The sequence below is a fragment of the Sciurus carolinensis genome, chromosome 6, assembly GCF_902686445.1.
Source record: "Sciurus carolinensis chromosome 6, mSciCar1.2, whole genome shotgun sequence".
NCBI classification, from domain to species: domain Eukaryota; kingdom Metazoa; phylum Chordata; class Mammalia; order Rodentia; family Sciuridae; genus Sciurus; species Sciurus carolinensis.
Genome location: NC_062218.1, coordinates 135,965,356 through 135,985,609, shown reverse-complemented (window position 1 = coordinate 135,985,609; position 20,254 = coordinate 135,965,356). Strand labels below are relative to the sequence as shown.

At 49.4% G+C, this 20,254-nt stretch overlaps 1 protein-coding gene across 4 annotated transcripts in view; it reads left to right on the top strand.

Annotated features, from left to right (window-relative positions):
• Jade2 (jade family PHD finger 2) overlaps positions 1-20,254 on the top strand; it is a 50,353-nt gene that overhangs the window by 6,935 nt on the left and 23,164 nt on the right. For 3 of the 4 annotated variants that reach the window (XM_047556461.1, XM_047556458.1, XM_047556459.1), the window contains exons 2-4: positions 3,869-3,926; positions 5,878-5,972; positions 16,453-16,610. In XM_047556461.1, the coding sequence (XP_047412417.1) occupies positions 3,869-3,926; positions 5,878-5,972; positions 16,453-16,610 (311 nt within the window). Of the gene's footprint in view, positions 1-1,860; positions 1,962-3,868; positions 3,927-5,877; positions 5,973-16,452; positions 16,611-20,254 lie in introns of those variants that run through there. The other variant, XM_047556460.1, reaches the window with a different exon arrangement.

Sequence of the window (20,254 nt, the reverse complement as noted above, 5' to 3'; positions counted from 1 at the left end):
GGTGCGGTATGATGGAGTTGTTGGGATCCCTGCAGGGATCTAAACAGACACGCTCCTTACACACTCCCAAGGAGAACAGCCAGCAAGTAGCTCAACAAACACAGCTGTGATGGTGCCCTGGAGGCCTTGAGTGACTGCATGGCCAAGTTCTTTAGATAGGGTGACACAGATGATGTTTAAGCCCACACCTGGAGGATGAAGAGTCAGACAAGCATAGAACATATGAAACATTCCAGGCAGAGGGTACAGCTTGTGTCTCAAAGCATGGGATCTTGTGCTTGTTTGAGGAAATGAAAGAAGGCCCCTGTGGCTATAAAGTGGTGAGGAAGGGGATCATGGTGAACGTGAACTTGTCAAAGTGGGCAGGAGCCAGATTGTGTAGGCTCTTGTGGTCAGGAGCTTGCAATTGGTCCTTTGATCAGGAGGAAGCCTTTGAAAGATTTTCAGTAGGGGCATGCTGGGATCTGATTCATGCTTTTTAAAGATCACTCTGGCTGCTGTGTGGAGTCCTGGATTATGGGGGGACAGTAGTGAAAGCTAGGAAACGAGCAGGAGGTGAGATGGGTTTAGATGGGTGTGGTGATAATAGAGGTGGGAAAAAGTGTATTCGGGGGTGAGCTCATGGGTCTTGCCATGGTTTGGCTGTGGGTGGAGGATGCACAGAGACTGGGCTGCTGCTCCATTGAAGGTACTCCAGGGCACACAGTCCTGAAGGAGAGCTTCCAGCCTGTGTCCCCTTTGGGGTACTATAGGAGTTGTAAATGGCAGGGAAAGGAGACCCTTCTTGCTTAGACTGTCCTTTATAGATTCAATTTCAGTGTTCTGACCCTAAAAAGCAGGTGTCTTGTGATACTGAGGGCATCTCCCAGAGCAGACTTTGCCCTTGGGAGAGATTGGAGGGGCCAGTGGAAAGAGAAAAACAGAGACCAACATGATGGCACCTCCACCTCCCACTTACATTTGCATCCTTGGTGTTGAGCTTCGGTGAAGGAGTCCTCTCTGTCCCTTTTGTTGGGTTAAAGGAGAGGTTGATTTGTGGGACAGTGGGCTGGCTCACAGGGGCCAGGTCTCATTTGGGGCTTTGGTAGCCACTATGACAGTAAGGGCTCACTTGAGGCAGGGAGGCCTTTTGCATGGACTTAGTTCAAAGGAAAGAAGCTTCACTCACAAAACAGGGAACTCTGAAGCCTAGTTATTATTCTAATTAAGTCACCACAAAATCTGTTCCCTAATAACTGCCTCCAGTGGGGCAGTCCCAACAGAGAACCATCCCTGGTTACTCTTAGGGTGTTCTCATGGAGGACAGGTTAGACGGGACATGGGTTTGCCTGCCTATTGGTCCTTGGGCAGTAGGACATAGTATTGTGAGACAGGTATGGACAGTCATGGAGCCTGCCCTGGGGCTCTTCCATACTGTATAGGGTCACTGTACCCTCTGTCCAAGGGGGTTCCAGCTGGCCACTGGCAGGACGCTCCTCCCTAGTCCAAGGCTGCCGTGGTATTAATAACTAGCACCTGTATGGAACTGCAGCCCCGCTGTGCCAAGGGCTATACGCTGTTCTCATTTCATCTCACTGATTCTGGCCCATGAATGTGTTTAGTTTGGCCCTCTCAAAGTGTTTCAGAAATTTAAAATGTTGCCAATATTTTAAGTTCAGGAGATCTATGTAAAAATCTAGATCCAGTTTACCTCCTAAGAGGTATGTCTTTGCCAAAGTCCCTGGCCTAGGAAGTGATAGGGCTAGGATTTGAATTCAGTACCCCTGAATCCACAGCTCCTGCTCCTCATACCTCAGGCCAAGGTCTTCCACATGCTAAGAATATGCTGTACCACTGAACAATACCTTGAGCCCCCACAGCTTCTGCTTTTGTTAATGTTGTGGGATCCCCTGGTTTGGAAGTACCGTCTTTGCTGAAAACAGAGAAATGGAATTCCTGCACAGGATTGCAGGAGAATACAGGTGGGTGCATTTATAGCGCCTCTCCCTTTTCTGCCCCACCAGTGACAGGGCTGGGCCGCGCTGGGCAAGATGTAGGTTCTGTTGAAGTCACCCTTTTATTCTTGACACAGACCCTGGAGGGCAGGGAGGATCGCAGCATAGAGGCATAGAAGTCTGAAGGTCAACAACAGCGTGGTCTCCTGTGTCAAATATAAGCACTGCAATCTTGAGCAAGTCACCTAATTTTTGCTTCAGTTTCCTCCTCTGTAAAAGCAAGATAGCCATCATATTCACGTGCAGTTAAGGGCTCTTCTGAGGGCTCAGTGAGGTCCCACTGTACCAGAGTATCCCCTCCTGCCCAAGAAGTGCTTAGCAGTCTTGTTGTTGCTACCTCCTACATCCCTGCTGCTTGCACTACCATGTATCCCTTGGTCCCCCACCCTCTGAAGAGAATACTTTGCACCTTTGGAACTGAGTAGCTAGCAGCCTTAGTGAGCCTTCCTGCCTTTCTGTTGAGGGACACCTCTATCCACACAGATGGAGAGAAGCTCCTAGCCGAGGTCAGGTACAAGGCAGAAGGGTCATCCTGGTCCAGAGATCTGGGTAGTCACACCGGGCCTTACTGAATAAGTGGTCCCTCATCTCTGTAGGACTGCGGTAAGATAGGGGCGCCCGAGGGCTCAGTAGGATCACTATGGTTAGGGGCAAAGAGGCTAATTGGCTTGCAGATAGGCTGGGCCATAGGGCATGCTTCCTGAAGACAGACCCCACTCCCTCCCTGTCTTTGGCTGTGGGCAATGAGGTCATTCCAGAATTAACAAATATGGCAGGGCAGAAAGTGCCCTGACCTCTGCACTCCATCCTCATGTGAGGACTTGGCTGCAGAGCAGCTGTGACACCCTGAGCAGGTTATCAAGCCACCCAGGGCTCTGCGGGATTAAGAGGAAGAAGAGGATGGGAAAAGGTTTCCAACAAGCAGAACTGATGGTTTGCACGTAGGCAGATTACTTGGCTCCAGGATCAGACCTGCATTCAAATCTCAGTTTAGCCAGTTACCAGCAGTCACACTGAGCCTCACCTGTAAACAGAGCTAGGAGCTCTCAAGCTCATAAGATTGTGTCAGGAACACAAATACTGTAGATAAAGGGTAAACCCTGAGGTCTGTGTGCGAGAACTACCCTTAGTATCTTGAAGTTAGGTATTCCCATTAAGATAAAGTTTTATCTGGGGAGGACAATGAGGCATAGGAGAGCCAGGCAGTCCCGCCCAGGGTCATTCACTCTTGGTCTGTATCTCAGGGTCCTACCCGCATCTCTGTTTCCACATCCTGCTCACAACCAGTTTCAGGATTGTACCCTCAGTGCTGGCTTACTCAGATAATAGAGTGTTCCTGAAAGAATCAATCTAGCTTCCTCTCTACCTCCTCACCCTCAGTGAGGTCACCGGGGATACTCAGGAGGCCTCTGCTATGTGAATGGGTTTTTTGATGAGCCTGACTTTCCTTGAGTGGAAACTGGGACTGAACAGGTCATGGTCACTGTTCATTCTGGTGCTGCTGACCCTCCCAGTTCTTCCTCTCCCCTGTTTGATCAACCTTTTTTTTTTTTTTTTTTTTTTTTTTTTTTTTTTTTTTTGTGTGTGGTGCTGGGGATTGAACCCAGGGCCTTGTGCTTGCGAGGCAAGCACTCTACCAGCTGAGCTATCTCCCCAGCCCTTGATCAGACTTCTGATCATCCCCACTGCTGGGCCTCTGCGGATGGGTAGGGAAAGGTTGGCTGAGAAGAAGACTAGGAAGGGGCAGAGCCTTATTCTCTTTTCTCTGCATGGGAGGGAGTGTGGAGAGGTAGAGAATGGAGTGGTTTTCTGAAAGATTGAGAATTTTCCAAATTTTTCATGAATGTAATGGACCTGTCTGCCTTTTGTTGCAGATGGAAGAGAAGAGGCGAAAATACTCCATCAGCAGCGACAACTCTGACACCAGTGACAGTAAGTCCTTCCAGTTTGCAACTCCTACAGGGGAAGCATTTGAATGATGATCAGGCCCACAGGCTCCAGTGGATGGAGGCTGCCCCATGGTCTTAGCCCAATCCAGGGCATGTTGATGAAAACATAAATCAAGTCAGATTTCTTTGCTCCTGAGGTGGTCCCTGCACCTTACTGTGTCCTCCAGGGCCCTCTGTGTCCTTCATGCTACCTGTGGTTGGAGCAGATCAACTCCCTGTGAGGCCTTTGTATTTGCTACTTTTGACTGCTCAAAGAAAAAGTTTCTTTCTTTGGCCTTCCTGTGGAGTCAGGGCCCTTTTAGGAAGTCCCTGCTTAATGTAGAAAACAGGTCACTCTTCATTATAATTATCGGATAAGTATCATTTTCTAACCAGAGATAAACTTGATAAAAGGGCTCTTGTCTTACTCTCTGCTGTATGCCCAGCTCTAATTCTCCAGCTTCTAATTCTGGCATACTGTAGGTGCTTAGTAAATGTTGGCTAAAGAAATTAATGAAAAAGCCCAACTTTATGGAATCTTGACAGTAGAATCGCAGGCTCGTGCACAGGATGGGTATCTTGGTGTGGAGCAGGGATGTTGTCGAAGAGATGATGAAGTTTAGGGAGCCACCTCTGAAGTTTGGAGCAGAGAAGGGAGGGAGATTCATGCCAGCCAAGAGCGCTTCTCCAGTGTGAGGTCAGGAGCAGCTCTTCTCAGATGGCCCAGGAAGCCAGGCTTGCCTGTTGGAGTAAAGAGTTCCATCTGCTGTGGGTAGGAGGGACACCCTTGCAGGAAGATCCCACATAGCATCGATTGTCTTGTGGAAGCCCAGGCAGGGAGGCAGGCCTAATGCCCTGTACCTCTAGACCTGTTTTCTCACACAAACATTTGTGGTAAACAAATAGGATTAATGGGATCCGTAAGGCCCCTCCTCTTTCCCAAAGCCCCACAGCCCCCAAGAGCCCAAGGGTAGATGTACCAGGGTGGTCATTCAGGTTCTAGTCACTTTCCAATCTCTAGGTCTCATTCGCTGTCCTTTGGGCTTGGCTCTAGTTTCGGCCTGGCTGGTCTATCGCCCATGCAGCAGATCACAGCACGCACACACTACACACTGCTATGGCTGACTCAGTGGAACCAGGAACCACGTCCTCTGCTTCTCCCTTTTGTTTAAACAACGGAACTCTGTGAGAGGACCAGGCACCTGCAAGGCAGGCATCTGGGCTTTTGAGCCCTGTGCCTGCATCAGGCCTGGCCAGGCCTGGGCTCACTGCCTCCCCACAAGCTCCTATGCCCACTGTAGCTGCTACTTCTGTTCAGCCAAAGCCTTGGATCTCCCTGTGGCCCTTGTTGCTTTTTTGACTCATAGGGGTGGTGGCCACAGTGCTATAGTCTAGCAAGGACCTTAGACCCTCATAGTAATAGCTGATGTTTATCACTGTGTGCCAGGGACTATGCTAAGACTTCAAAGGCATGATATCAGTCAGCCCTTAAAAGACGGTTCACCTCTGACCCCTGTGTTAGCTTCATCTCACTATTAGAAGTACTTGACATAATTAGCTTCTAGAAGGAAAGGTCTTTTTAGCTTACAATTTTGGAGATTTCAGTCCATGTCTGATTGGCCCCAGTGACCAAAGGACTTTCCATGAGGCCCCATCTAAAGGTCCACATCACTAGGAAGTCATTTGTCCATGGGGACAAGCTCTCAAGTTTCATTGTCTCTGGGTCTAGTCCAGAGGAGCACTTCCTACTGCCCTGCCCTGCTCTGTTTACACCTTGGGCATCTTCCCAGAGTAGCAGCATGGTCCTAACCAGAGCAGGGACAAGTGTCCCCCTTTGATGATTTAAGCCAGAGCTTTCCTTGTGAGCTTCCTCTCTGGTGAGTGGTAGAATCAGGCAGGCGGTGTTCCTGGCTCTCCAGGGCTGTTCTCTCTCATGGGTCATTCTTTCTCTACAGGTCATGCTACATCTACATCAGCAACAAGATGCTCCAAATTACCCAGCAGCACCAAGTCGGGCTGGCCCCGACAAAACGAAAAGAAGCCCTCAGAGGTGGGTTATGGCAAACTTCCCAGAGAAAGATTAAACTGGGGTGCAGAGGTGACTGGAGATGAGAGACCTGTGGGGGAGGGAGAGAGTGAACCATGCCTCTGTGGCGGGGGAGGGGTGGCGGTGTGGGCATTCCTGGCCCAGAGCCCTGAGCACTGTGCAAGGGGAGGCTTGCGTGACTGGGTAGAAGGAATAAGGGGACCAGTTTACCTAGGCCTCCTAGGTTGTCATAAAGCCGTTCCTGTTGATCTGAGAGGGGAAACCTTTCAAGGATCATAAACAGGATTAAAACATAGCCTGATGTTTTAATAAAAGGCCCCACTGGCTGCTGTGAAAGGAAACCATTTGCAGTTGTTCAGGAGAGAAAGGAATGCTGGGTGGCTTAGAGCTGGTTCTGGCAGTGGAGTAAAAAGGAAGAGGATTTGGTATATTTGGAGGTCAAGCCAAGGGACAACAGGATTTGCTGGTGTTGAGCTGGAGGATGGGGTTCTCAGAGCCATCTACTTACGATCGTTCCACATGCACCTGTACTTTAAGCCTTCCTTGCTCTGACCTGGGAAGTTTTCCCCAGCTAGTTGAGGTATATATGGCTTTTGAAGCAGAGAAGAGCATTGGGAGTAAACAAATGGACATCAGCACCCTGTTCCTGCAGCCCTAGAAAAGTCACATGGGCTCTTACTGCTCCTTAGGGGGTAACTGCCTTTGCCGCTGGACACAGAAGAGGCCTTTGGCACAGATGGGGCTGCAAGAGCATTCAGAGGTGGGCATTTCAAACCTGGCACTGTTCTGCAACCTGTAGAGGAGCCAGGTGCTGGGGGTCTGGACACTACTGCGTGTGTGTGTGTGTGTGTGTGTGTGTGTGTGTGTGTGTGTAGCTCTACTCACTGAGCTTGTACTCAGCCCTTTTTATTGATTATTTTGAGACAGGGTCCTGCGAAGTTGAGTGGTTTGGATTCTTGAGAATTCTGTTGTAGATTCTCAAACCTTCTATTTTAGATAAAGGAAAACAAGGGTCCCAGTCACATGGAGGAGACTTGGAGACTGTGAAGGCCCAGAGTTCTGTTACTGCGCCCTTGGTTTGGTGGGGGGAGGGTGTCTTTCCAAGCCATCCTTCCTCCTCCCCTTTCCCCACTACGGAGGCAATTCTGGCGCCACAGACTTTAGCCAGCCCCAGGGGGTCTTCCGCAGAGCCTTGCATTTCAAAAAGGACTCCGCCTCCAGGAACTGCCCTACCCTAGGGCTCTTCCCTAGGGAAGTGGGTAATACTTGGAGACCTGGTACCCTTCCACCCCAACCTAGTGGCCTTCCATGGCCCCATGGGGGGATGGGGTGGAGCTGGATGGAGATATCTCTGGGGAAGCTGTTAAGGAAGGGGATGCGTTGCTGGGGTTTATGCAGGATGGGAGGTTGGAATGTGCCTACGTGCAGCCAGGGGATCCAAAGGCAGGTGGGGCCTAGGGAGGGTCCTGCCTCCTGGGGTTGTATTAGATCTCACCCCAAGACCTATAGTGGTTTCCCAGTTGCTAAGAAAGATTAGCAAAACAGTGGCCCCCTTTATGGGCCTTTCTGACTCTGGGAGGCAGGAACTGTCATGCCACTTTTGGATATAGAACCTGCCTTTCAGAGAATCCCACCAGTTTCTTGCTTTTTGTGATTGTTCTAAATAGACCTTGTTGGAGTGGGGTGGGGGACCTCCCCAGGCTGGTTCATTCCCTGGATTCCTGGGTGAGCTCAAGCCAGTCCCCTCCTCTGCCCCGCCCCTCTAGGCACTGGTGGGTGGAGGAGCTGCCTCCCCGTGGCAGGGCTGCCACCTACACCAGGATCAGGCTTGTCTGGGAGGAAACAGGTGTCACTGAAGGCTGAGAATAAAGAACAATTTGCATGGGGCAGAAATTCCCCTGCCTCTTGGGTTTTCCAGCCTAGAACCTTTGTACCTAAAAATAAAGTAGAACCATGATAAGAGCCCTGCTAGGGACCGGCTACACATGGGCCCAGGTCCCAGACCAGGAGCCTCTGCAGGTGGCCGGGAGATCTAACTGGAACGCACCCCGCCCCCTTTCAAGCCCTGGGCTCCTGGAGGGCTGAGGAGTCCTCCTGGCCTTGAACTGTGGCCAAGGACAAACTCCCTCTCCACAGCAGGCTGGAGAGCAGCCTTTGAGGTTTTCCTTGTCTCTAAGTGAGAAGGTTGAGCCCTGGCCGGCATAAATTCTGCAAGACAGAGAAGGAACCATCAATGAAAGCTTCAAGATTATTTGGCTCATGAGAGGGCAGAAAGGAAAGCAGGACTTGGCTTGCAGAGTACTTGCACTAAATCTGCTCACTGGGCCGCTTCTTTCTCTTAATGGACTGCAAGGGAGGGCCTTTATGGTCTGCCCAGCCTGGAAGGGGCAAGATGTTTTGGGAGCCCCATCTGCTCAATGTCTGTGGGGCAGCTATCAGGCTAGTCACACTATGTGCTCGCAGTGTGGCTTAAGTTCCTGCTGGGATCACTTGTGAGTCACATGTGTGGTGTATAAACTGGCTGCAGAGTTGTGGAAGCCTCAGTTCACCTGGTCTCATTTCTCAGATCTGGACAGTGATGGGGGTGGTTTGAGGACCCCAGATCTTAGCATTGTACTAGCTGTGGGCACATAGCAAACTCAACTGCTGGGAAGTAACTGAGACTGGGTTTAGGCAAGACAGGGTGCCTCGTGATGACATCAGAGGCTGCCCTTCTCATTGTCCCTGCAAGGGTACAGGTTTCCTAACACCCAGCAAGGTACCCCAGGACTGAAGAAAGTGCTGACCAGTAGTCAGGACCCTGGACAGGGCTGAGGCCTTGAGGCCCAGCTTCCCATCTGGCCCTTACCCAATGGTTGGCCTCTCCCTCAGCCGGAAAGGAAAGGAGAATGCAGACGTTGGGGGGATGCCTGAAAGAACAGGCCCTGAAATACCTGGGAGGCTAGGTTAGGGTTTTGGTGGAAGCCCACAATGTCCGAAGTCTGCCTCGGGACTCCCTTTTACCTTGAAAAGGAAAGGTGGGGCTGAGCCAGAAGTTTCAGCCGGCTGCTCGCTCTGTTTTGCCTGTCTGTGGAATCCCACAAAGCAGATCTGCCCCTTGGCCCTTAAATCCTGAAGGTGGGCAAAGGATTGGCCTAGTCTAGGGGTTGGTTTTATTGTGTAAATTCTGCTAGAGCCTAGAGTTTCTGTCCAGACCTTTTTCACCAAATAAGGTAGACATTGTTAGTGCCTAATCCTTGGTGAGTCATATCTGGAGAATCTGATGTATCTTTCAGACCCCAGGTTATTCTTTTAAATACTAATATCGGACCTCCTTCTAACTCTATGCCTAGATATTCTGATTTAAATGGCTGGGGTGGGACCCCAGGTACCTGCTTGTACTTTTGTTACCAAAAAAAAAAAAAAAAAAAAAACCCTGCTGTGAGCCACAGTGAGAGCACCAGCCTTAAGCTTTCGCCTTCATTTGCCTAAGATAGGAGTTCCTGGCTTCTTCCCAGGAAGCTTCTGGGGCGGGGGCTGGAAACGGGGTAGCCACCACCTTTCTTTCCACAGGTGCTAGGGGTTGACTGGTTTTCTGCCCAGCCTGAGATGTGCCAGGACTGTGAAGGACAGTTCTTGAAAAGACCTGGAGGCCAGCCCTGTGGTTTATGTCTTCCCCAGGCCTGGGGCCGAGAAGCAGGCAGAAGCGCAAGCCAGGCAGTGGGGATTTCCCTGGGCAGGCCCTCTTGAGGTAGAAAACTGTGTTCAGGAAGCCAGTGTCCCCAGAAGTCATCTGGTGGGCAGAGACAGGGAACTGGGAACTGCTGATGCTAAGATCAGCCAGCACTTGGGAGTGCCTAAGAGGCCCAGCTCAGTGCTCGGCTCTGTGCCAGAGGTACAGAAAGCACAGCTCCTGTCCCCAGGGAGCTTGTCCTTTGGCTGCCTGCAGGATGCAGGTGCTGCACAGGAAAGTGTCCGTTAGGGGAGGTGCAGCTGGCTTTGCCAAAAGGCTCAGGCTTTGCCACTGGGGAACATTGTGACCCTTGTCAAGTGACTGTTTGTCTCTAGCCTCAGAATTGCTGTAGGTAGACCCCCTACCCTGTCCTGCCATGGAATTTGTGTTCTGGAAATATGACCGTCTTTTCCGGGACCCATGGAGCCTGGGAGTGGGGGAGGTCCTTGAGGTGAGCGGGGCAAGGATTAGAGGTCTAAGGTGAAGTTGTCCACCCTCAGATGGAAGCCTGAATTGTATGGTCCCAGAACAGGGAGGGTAGGGCTTGGGGTCCAACCATCAGCTCTTTTGTAGGCCCTGGTGACAAATTAGTATGTCCTTAGAGGAGGAAATAAGTGGGATATTTACGTGTTCCACAGGGCCCCTTCTCTGATGTCCAGCTCCTTGTCCTCAGGGACAGGGACGGGGTAGAGAGGTAAAAACAGCCTCTGCTACCACTAAAGCGATGTCCCTCAGACCCAGTGTCCTCCAAAGCTCCTATATAAGGACATCCCTCCAAAATATGTTGGTCTCGTGGCTTGACCCATGCTTCTAAAGACCCTTCTTACCCCAGGGTGAAGGTAGGGATGGCCAGACTGTCTTTGGACTCAGAAGCACAGGATAAATAAGAAGTATTCCTAGAGGAACAGAGAGGTGTTACCCAGATGTTTGAAATAACATTTATATAAAGCACTGATGGCCTGTGTTGTAGTGACTTGCAGAATGTCCACAAGCTTGAGAGAGAAAACAAGAAAATTCCCCAATTGCCCCTGTGGCTTTAAGTCACATTTGTAGTTCACCAGCTGCTCCTCTGAGACCTTGCGGGGTAGGCAGCTCTTTTGCTGGGCCAAACACTTGCTTCTGAGATTCAACTCTGGGGTGGGGGAGCAGAATCCACTTCTAGCGGAGTCAGGAACATTGTTGCTCCCGCCAGTTGGAAAGGCCTCCTGGCCTCTGGGACTTGTCTTGCAAAAGAAATGTGGGTAATAAATTCTCTTTAAGAGCAGGAAGTGCTGTTATCCTCATGAAAATAAGAGAATGAGATGTTGTATGTGTTTTTGGTTTTTTCTTTCTTTTTTTTTTTTTTAATGCATCTGACTGACTTTGCCTAGTGGTAGCTTGAAACTTGACTGGGCAGAGGGTGGCTGTTCCAGAGCCCTTCTCTGGTCTTTCATATCGACTTTTAAGTGGAGGTTTACTCTTGGCTGAGATACCCTTTATCAGGATCCAGCCCAAAGAAGATTATTTAAAAGATGAACTCTCTGGCTGGTTGCAGGCAGTAAGTACTGCTGTGGTTAAAGGACAGTGAAGACCTCAAACAAGTGGTCTTGAGTCTCAGGCTTCACATCTGTAAAATGGGGGCGATGTGAATTAGGCTAGATTATGTAGGTAACACATTTAACACGATACCTGACATGCCTTAACTCTATGTGCTATTATTTCTGGTAAGTTGGGTGCTCAGAAAACAATTGCAATTTCACATGAGGTTGGCTATTTGAAGGAGACCTTCAAACATTTCTTAAAGATTGAAGGGTTACCCCTCCTGGTGTGGACAGGTCAAGGAAGAGGCGGTCCTGGCCAAAGCCATTTCCATTGGCTTTGGACAGTGACTAGGACTAGTTTCTGAGTTCTGCCTGGAAGAATCCTTCAGGGCCAGTCTCTTACCTCTACCCTAAGAAACAAGAAACTTTAACTTTTAGCCATAGTTCAGGCAACTCCTGGGATTCATTCACTCATTTACTCATTCCATATGCATTTCTTTTTTCTTTTTATGCAGTGCTGAGGACAGGGGCGCACTCTTCCTATAAGCTACACCCCCAACCCTTTTCCTTTTTTATTTTGAGGCAGGGTCTCACTAACTTACCCAGCCTGTCCTCGAACTTGGGATCCTCCTGCCCTGGCCTCCTGAGTGGCTGGGATTACAGGCATGTGTCACTGTGCCCAACTCAGAAGCAATTCTTGAGCATCTGCTTTATGCCAAGCATAGCACCACAGATGGACACAGTAAAGGCAATAGAGACACAAGACACATGCAGTATGTCTTTCTACTGCTTGGTTATTAAAGGAGATGGCTATTAAACAAATAATTCCACAGATAATGTAATTCATAGTTTTGATAAGTACTGAAGCCTTTCCTTAACTACTCCGACTTTCTTGCTGGGTATAGTGGCCCATGCCTGTAATCCCAGCAATTTGGGAGGCTAAGGCAGGAGGATCACTAGTTCAAAGCCAGCCTCAGCAACTTAGTGAAGCCCTAAGCAACTTAGTGAGACCCTGTCTCAAAATAAAAAATAAAAAGAGCCGGGGAGGGCTGGGGAGATAGCTCAGTTGGTAGAGTGCTTGCAAGACCCTGGGTTCAATCCCCAGCACCGCAAAAAAAAAAAAAAAAAAGAGTCGGGTATGTGGCTCAGTGGTTAAGGGCCCATGGGTTCAATCCCCAGTACAAAAAAAAAAAAAAAAAATTCCAACTTTCTTTTGGTACCTTAGTCCAAAGGATTCTGACATAGTAATTCAGCCCATGAGAAAAGGAAAGAGAGAAGCAAGGTTCCTGGATGAACCATTCAAATAGGCACCACCATCATGTTCTAAAACTTCACCTGTGCCAGCCAAGTGTTACTGAACATTGAAAGTTGTCTGCTATTGCTTTTGGAGATCACAGACTCCACTGAGCTTTCTTTTCTTTTTCTTTCTCCCTTCCTTCTCCCTTCCTCCCTCTCTCCCTCCCTCCCTTCCTTCTTTCTTTCCTTCCGTCCGTCCTTCCTTCCTTCCTTCCTTCCATTTGGTACTGGAACACTTAACCACTTAGCCATATCCCCAACCTTTTTTATTTTGTATTTGGAGACAAGTCTTGCAAAGTTGCTTAGGACCTTGGTAACACTACCCTCGAACTTGCAATCCTCCTGTCTCAGCCTCCCAAGCTGCTGGGATGACAAATGTACCCCACTGTGCCCGGATGCACTGATCTTTCTTACATAACCTGTTTTCAGTTCTTCCTGGGGAAATGGGTGTAGAAAGGGAGACTTGTGGGTGGTTGTGGTCTTCGGTCTCAGGAAAAGGAACCGCAGAACAGGGCCACGTGATGTGTTCCTGGGGCGGATACCCCTACATCTGGACAGAGCAGGGTCTTTGGCATCCCGGGCATCCTGGTTGGTTATTAAATTAGAATTTGTGTCCTTTAAACATCCTCCATACTGTTTGAAGAAGTTACAATTAGTATTTCCTAAGTAGCTCAGCAGAACTTGGTTGCTAGGCAGCAGACCTTTAAAGACAATTTGTTGATTTCTGCCAAAAGAGAGAAGAGTAGTAAACATTCACATTCTAAGAAAATTGCTTGTTTTCCAGCTTCCAACTTCCTTGCCACTGCACAAATGCCATTCATCAATATGTGCATCAGTGTCCATTTTATTCTTTACTCGGTTTTCATAAATTATTCAAAGTAATTTTAGGAGAATAATTAAGTCTTTTCCAAGTCTAACCCCTGGCATATCAAAATAAAAGGATGTTTTTAGGTTAGAAATGGTCAGCCATATTTGTGGTCAGGTTTTAGATGAATGTACAGAGGCTACTATGGAAGGTAACAGCACCCAACTGCCCAGCTGTATTCTTGGGCGGCACCCAAGAAGGAGGTGTCTGATCCATGGAAGCATCTCGAGTCATTCAGTATTTGTTTGCACCTGGCTTGTGCCAGGCCCTGTGTGCACTGTGGTCTAGCTAGACCTCAGTGCTTTCACTTCCTGGTAAGGAAGACATGGCAGGAAACCAGAAGAGTCCAGTACAGATGCTGTGGGAGTTCCAACAACATCCAGAACCCAGCCTGGCATTGGGCAGGGCTTCCCAGAGCAGATACGTGCTCGACTGAGACCTTGAGGCTGAAGCATGCCAGGCGCTCTTTGATGAGGGAGAAGAGTGATCCAGAAAGAGACTCCCAGGTGAAAAAGTGCTTGGGAGGCTGTAAGTGCTGGATCCCTGTGGCTACCAGCCCCATAGACCTTGCACTTCAGCCTGAGGACTATGAGAAGACAATGGAGAGCCACTGGAGGGATTGGAACTTACAAAGGACACCATCAGATTGGCATATTACCCTTGGGGAATCCGCCTGATTTGGCTGCAAATTGATTCAAGGACTTTGGACAGTAGCCTGGAGCCTAAGGGGACAAAGTGGCCTTGGGGAAGGAAGTGCAGGATGGCCCCAGGGTTGTGTTGGCCTGGCGTGTTTCCCACTTCTAACATGTAGACCTTGAGTCTGTTCCTCAAGTCTAAAACAGGTGGTGATAGTACTTACCTCAGAATTGGTATAGGGACTATGAAGTCAAAATTACAAATAGCTGTCTATCACCTGGCACACAGCCATGTCTCTGCTTGATATCTGACAGTCATTCATAGAGCTGGCCTCCTACTTCCATTAGGCCTGTCTGAAAGGGCCCATCGTGTCCAGTCACCTGCTCCCTGAGCGTTGTATTCCCAGGCTGAATCAGGAGATTGCAAATTCAAATCCAGCCCTAACAATGTAGCAAGGCCCTAAGCAACTTAGCAAGACCCTGTCTCAAAATAAAAAACTTAAAAAGGACTGGGATGTGACTCAGTGATACAGCACTCCTGAGTCCAGTACCTGGTACCAAAAACAGAAACAAAAACTTGGAACTTTGTTCAATTCAGGCTTGTCTCCGGAGACTCTCTGGATCTGAGTCACTTTGTGGTCGCTTACTCTAGCTCCTGTGCAGGAGTGGAGATATGCAGGCTTGGGGAAATAATTCAGCTCCAGCCCTCCTGGACTTCTTGAGTCTCCAGAGCCCTCCCTAGGGAAAGGCTTCTTCCCCAAAGGGGGCTGCTGAAGGGAGCCCCAGAAGCACTCAGCGCCTGAGTGTGTGCTCTTGTGTTAGCCGTCTTGCTGCTTGCTAATAAGATATGCAAATTATCAGGGCTGTGAGATCTTAGCCACATTCCATCTTCTGTTTAATTAGCATTTAATCGTAATCTGATTTTAATTTTTTCACACTGGCACCCTAATTAAATGTTAGGGTGTTAGTCTTAACAATTAAATTATATTGGCAAATAGAGTCTTCAAGAAACTTGACCTTTTTCAAGCCAGGGCCCTCTCTAGCTAGATGCAGATGTTAATTAGATTCTGCAAGATGCTGCTTCCAGGCCCATCAATGCACCCATTTAGTTTTTCCTTGTGATAATGGCTCTTGATTCCACTGGGGCTCATACAGCCGGTGAGTGCATCCCTCATAGGCAGAGGTTAGCACTTCCAGGTCAGGAGCCTGGAGCCTGGTGAAAGCCAAGTGAACTGCCTTCACTTCAGGCACAGTGATAGACAATGACTTCCAGGGAGGGGAGGTTTGGAGGTTGAACTTAGGACTGGATTACTCCTTGAAGTGGTTTCTCTTATCTCATTGATGTAAGTTTCAAGTGATTCTCAAGTAATGATTACCAGGGAAGTTGGTAACTGAGCAAGTCACATGGTATCTAGAGGTGCAACCATCTTCTATAGCAGTGCTCTGTGGGGAGCAGGGGCACAGTGGAATTAGGCAATGGAGTCAGGAAGCATTGCCAGAGCCAGCTGGGAATGGGTTTGGAGATAGTTCTAGGGTGGAAGTGGAGGACAACAAATAGAATAATGTGAACATCATTTTCCCGCTGAGTGAGCTGTAGGTAGGCACTCAAGAAACCCAGAAGCATTTTGAGGTAGCCTCATGTGCTGACTCTAAGGGAATGTTCAGTGAAACAGATGGAAGAGAGAAGACAACTATCCTCTTCCTACCCCATCACACTGAGGGTGGTATTGTAAAACCCTACTGAAGTGGGAAACAATGTCCTTGTTCTTGAGGGACCTTGGAGGTCCTGACTCATATATAGCTACTCTTCAAGTTGCCCCAAGTTCCATCCTCTTCTTACCCTATGGCCTTTTGTTTTCTTGGGGTTAGGACTGGGGATGTAGCCTTGTAGCCTAGAGGTAGAGCACTTGCTTTGCATGTATAAGGGCCTGGGCTCAATCCCCAGCACTGGAAAAGAGATTTTTAAAAATAATATTTTCCTGGGGTTGAACCTTGCACTATTTCATACCTCTCCTTACAATGCCTGTGGGTGCAAATCTATAACGTAATGTTAAACCTCTAGTAAAAATTCCCTGTGTAGTCATGCATCAGCAGTATTGCATTCACAGATAGATGCCTTTCTGCCCTCTGAGTTTTTTTCTTTAGTTTGTGTTCGTTTTTTGGTTTTGCCTTTCTCTGCAAGTCTTACCCCTCCCCTTTAGGAAGGGGGAGATCCTATTGATCATTCAAATTCTGTCCTTTTTTAATAGGTCAGAACAATGTGAATTCAGTTCATCCTGTTTCTGGAACATGTACTCTGGGCAGGGCATGTGCTGGTTCAGAGATGTGGTATTTATTGTTCCTACTGCTTTTGTTTTATTTCTAAGTGAGCAGATATAAAGTCCACTTCCTTCGCCTGTGGTCTGTGGAGCAGATTGCCCCTATCTGAAATCACTTTCCCCTCTCACTCTGGCAGGTTTTCCGGACAGACTTGATCACAGCCATGAAGATTCCAGATTCATACCAGCTGAGCCCGGATGACTACTACATCCTGGCAGACCCATGGCGACAGGAATGGGAGAAAGGTGTACAGGTGCCGGCTGGGGCTGAGGCCATTCCAGAGCCAGTGGTGAGGTGAGACAGGCAAGGCCCGGGAGGAAGGGGAGGCTGCTCTCCAGAAAGGAACCTACCAGTCCTAGAATTCCTTTTTAGCCTGTCTCTATTCTGTGTTAAGTTATCTTGTCTGATACATCATTGAAATATTCTAGAAATACTCCAATACTCTAGAAATACTTTTGAGGCTTTGGATCTGAGCTTGAACTCAGCTCTGGAGCTAGGCTGCCTGGATCCAAATTGCCACTCATATTCAGTGTGACCTTGGGTCAGAAGTCTGATCTCTCTGGGCTTCCGTTTCCTTCTCTTTGAAATGGGAACGATGATAATCATACCATCCTTATGAGGTTGTGGAGATGGTGTAGTGAACGGATGCCTGGGGCACATTTGGCATAGGACCTGGCACATAACTGACACCCTGCAAAAACTGGCTGTGGGTTAGAACGATGTCACTCCAGACTCGATTCCACAGCAGATTTGGTTAGGAGCATCTCCAGACTTTTCTTTTTCTTTTTTTTTTTTTTTTTTTTTGGTGTGGGGAGTACCCAGAATTGAACTCAGAGGGGCTTAACCACTGAGCCACATCCCATTTTTGTATTTTATTTTGAGACAGGGTCTCCCTGAATTGCTTAGGGCCATTGGAAATTGCTGGGGCTGGCTTTGAACCTGTGATCCTTCTGCCTCAAGAAACCCAAAAGCTCCCGAGTCGCTGGGATTACAGGCCAGGCAAGTGCTCTACCACTGAGCCACAACTCCAGCCCTCTAATCTGCTTTTAAAGGGCCTTTTAAAGGGGTTCATAGACAGGATCTAGGTCAGGGAGGAATCTTAACTGGACTTCGGAGCCTCCCAGTTTTATGGAGTAGTGAGACCCCTGGATGCTCTTACAGGATGAAGCCACATTGACATAGATTGTGCCTCCAGCTAGAGTTCAGTCAGGTGCTTCTTTTTGCCCCCTGGGGAACCCTCAAGGCAGAGGGGCCTGGCGTCCTGTCCTCCCGCAACCCACCAGCCCGCCTGAGAAGGGCAGCTCAGGTTATTGGCAACCCCTTTCTGGCTTTGGCAGCCTTGGTTCTTGCTTGAGTCCATGTAGACCAAACTTGGGGCAAAGATCACAGCTGTCCCCTCCCTTGACATTGGCACCATCACTTCCTGGCAGTCACACTTGTAACTGGCTCATGGACATCAAGAACCTTAGTGCCAGCCCTGTGCTGGGCACAGGATCACAGGGGAAGCAGACTCAGCCCTGTTGGGTGCTCTGTGGGGATTGGCTGTTGTGGAGAGCCCTTCCTCCTCCAATAATTTCTGAGGGCTGAGTGCCACCAACACTTGGCTGGAAGCTTCTGAGAATCAGGGGAGGCCTGAGCCTCTCTAGATGGTCCCCTTGGGAGTATATGTTAGATCTGTGAATGAATTGGAGAATAGAGTTGTTACTCTCCACATCCTTTTTGAGGGCCAGCAACATGGGTGAAGCTCCTAGCCAGTTTTTTGACCTCTTTGAGCCAATCTCTTCCTCTGTGAAATGGGGATAATACTAGAACCTTTCTGATGGCGTGTACCATGCCAAGTTGTCACCACATATGCCAGGGCCCAGGGTGAGTAGAAGGGGCAGGCCACCTACTGTTCAGAGAAAGACCAGTCCTGTTCTGGCCTGCCCCAGCAGTCTGTCCTTTCTACTTGATGTCAATGTCAGGTGGTTCCGGAAACATCCACAGACCTAGGTAATTAATTGCAGATGCTTCCACACCAGTAGCTTGGTTTTAGACTGCCTGTAGGGTGCTTTATCTGTTGACATCAAGAGGAGAGCACATGTTCGGGCTGCCTTGGCTTCGTGACGTGCATTCCCAGCATATGCACAGCTGCACCGGGATGACATGAGCCAGGCGCTCCCGGCCTGTCCATGGTTTGAAAGGGATAAGACGGGTGTTCTCTTGGCGAGCTCTCCATGCCTCCATCTGTGTCTTCCCCAGCCCAGCCCAGCCCAGCCCATCCATCTCCCTGGCTGCCTCCTTTTGCACAACGCTTGTCTGAATATCTGTGAGGCATCATGGCCAGAATTGCCAGAGCTGCTCTGAGCCTGATAATTTGCTGTACTGAGCCCGTGATGTTCATTTTCTCATTTAATGATTGTATTTGACTGATGGAGTACAAAGTACTGTCCCATTTTATAGATGAGGAAGTCGGGAAATTCTGGGGACTTTCCTGCAGGGCCACTGGGGCATAGTGGGCTGGGCCAGGAAATCACAGGCCGCACAAGCAAGCCCTGGGTTGTCCCTGTGAGGCCCAGAGCAAGAACCTCATACATGCTGGCGCTAACTGTTCTCCCCAGTACTGTCCCAACCCCTCTATCCCTCCCTCCCTGACATTTGGGCAGATATGCCCACCTCTTGGTTTAAAATGAGTGAGGGCCTGTACTACCCGCCCTAGTTAGCCAGAAAGCTCAGCTCAGGGTGCAACCAGCCTCTGGTGAATGTCTTCCACGTAGGTCTCCACCCAGCTGACCTCTGTGCCACTGGCCAAGGGTCAGATCAGTCCACGCCTGGTAGGAGGTCTTCCTTCATAGCCAGAGCCAGAAGGGGACAAACAGGTGAAGATGGGAGTCCCAGGAAACACAGGAAATGAGTTTTCTGGTATGAGTCCGTTGGCCCTGGCTTCCCAGAGAGAAGACACTGATCTTGTTCCCTGGAGGTCTGGCCAGGTAACAGTTGACAGGGCAAGCAGGTGTGGGTAGTGTTGTGCCAGCAGCTGGGCATTTGGACCAGAGCTGCCCCAAACCCTTGACTAAGCATATGTTTAGGGCACAAACAAAACCAGATCATGACAAAATGACAGGCTGCGCTTTGAAAGGAAGCTTTAGTTCCAATGACTGTTTCACAGGGAAAGGCAGCATTTTGTTGGACTCAGGTCTTAGTGCAGCTCTGATTGGAACCCCTGGGGGAGCGGGTGGCACATCATCGTTAATGGGGTGGCAGCCCTTTTCCTTTCTCCTTGCCCCTCTGCCTTTCCTAGGCTTCTCTCCTGGCCTGAAGGCCTTTCTTCCTGCTTGGGCCTCTGCCTCCCTATCCCCTGCATCCTTCCTGTCCCTCTTGCTAACACCTGGGGCATTTCCTGGAGCCCAGGCACCCTCCCCCCAGCTCAGCCATGTCTCTGCCATCTCGGGCCCTGCCCTACTCTCCACAGTGTGCGCTGAGTCACAGCCCCTGGCAGCCCTGCATCCGACCCCAGGAGGCCTCCCAGGCAAGTGAGGGGCCTCTCAGGCCTGGCAGAACTGTCCAGATGGAGGCCAGGTTCCCAGGCAATAACCATGGCAACCAGTGGGGGGTGGGAAGAGCTGGTATTTTGGTATTCTGCTTTTTTTTTTTTTTTTTTTTGGCACTGGGGATTGAACCCAGGGCCTCCAATGTGCTAGGCAAGAGCTCTATGACTGAGCTACGTTCCCAGCCCTTCTTAAATTTTTATTTTATTTTGAGGCAGGATCTTGCCAAGTTGCTCAGGTTAGCCTCCAACGTGTGATCCTCCTGCCTCAGCCTCCTGAGTAGCCACTGCACCTGGCTAATAGCCGGCATTTTGAACTAGCATCAGGATCTGAGGGACAATACAGCTGAGCTGAGGGGACACTGACTCCCCCCAAGGCAAAATTGTCCCCTTCCATTCCATTTTTGGAGGG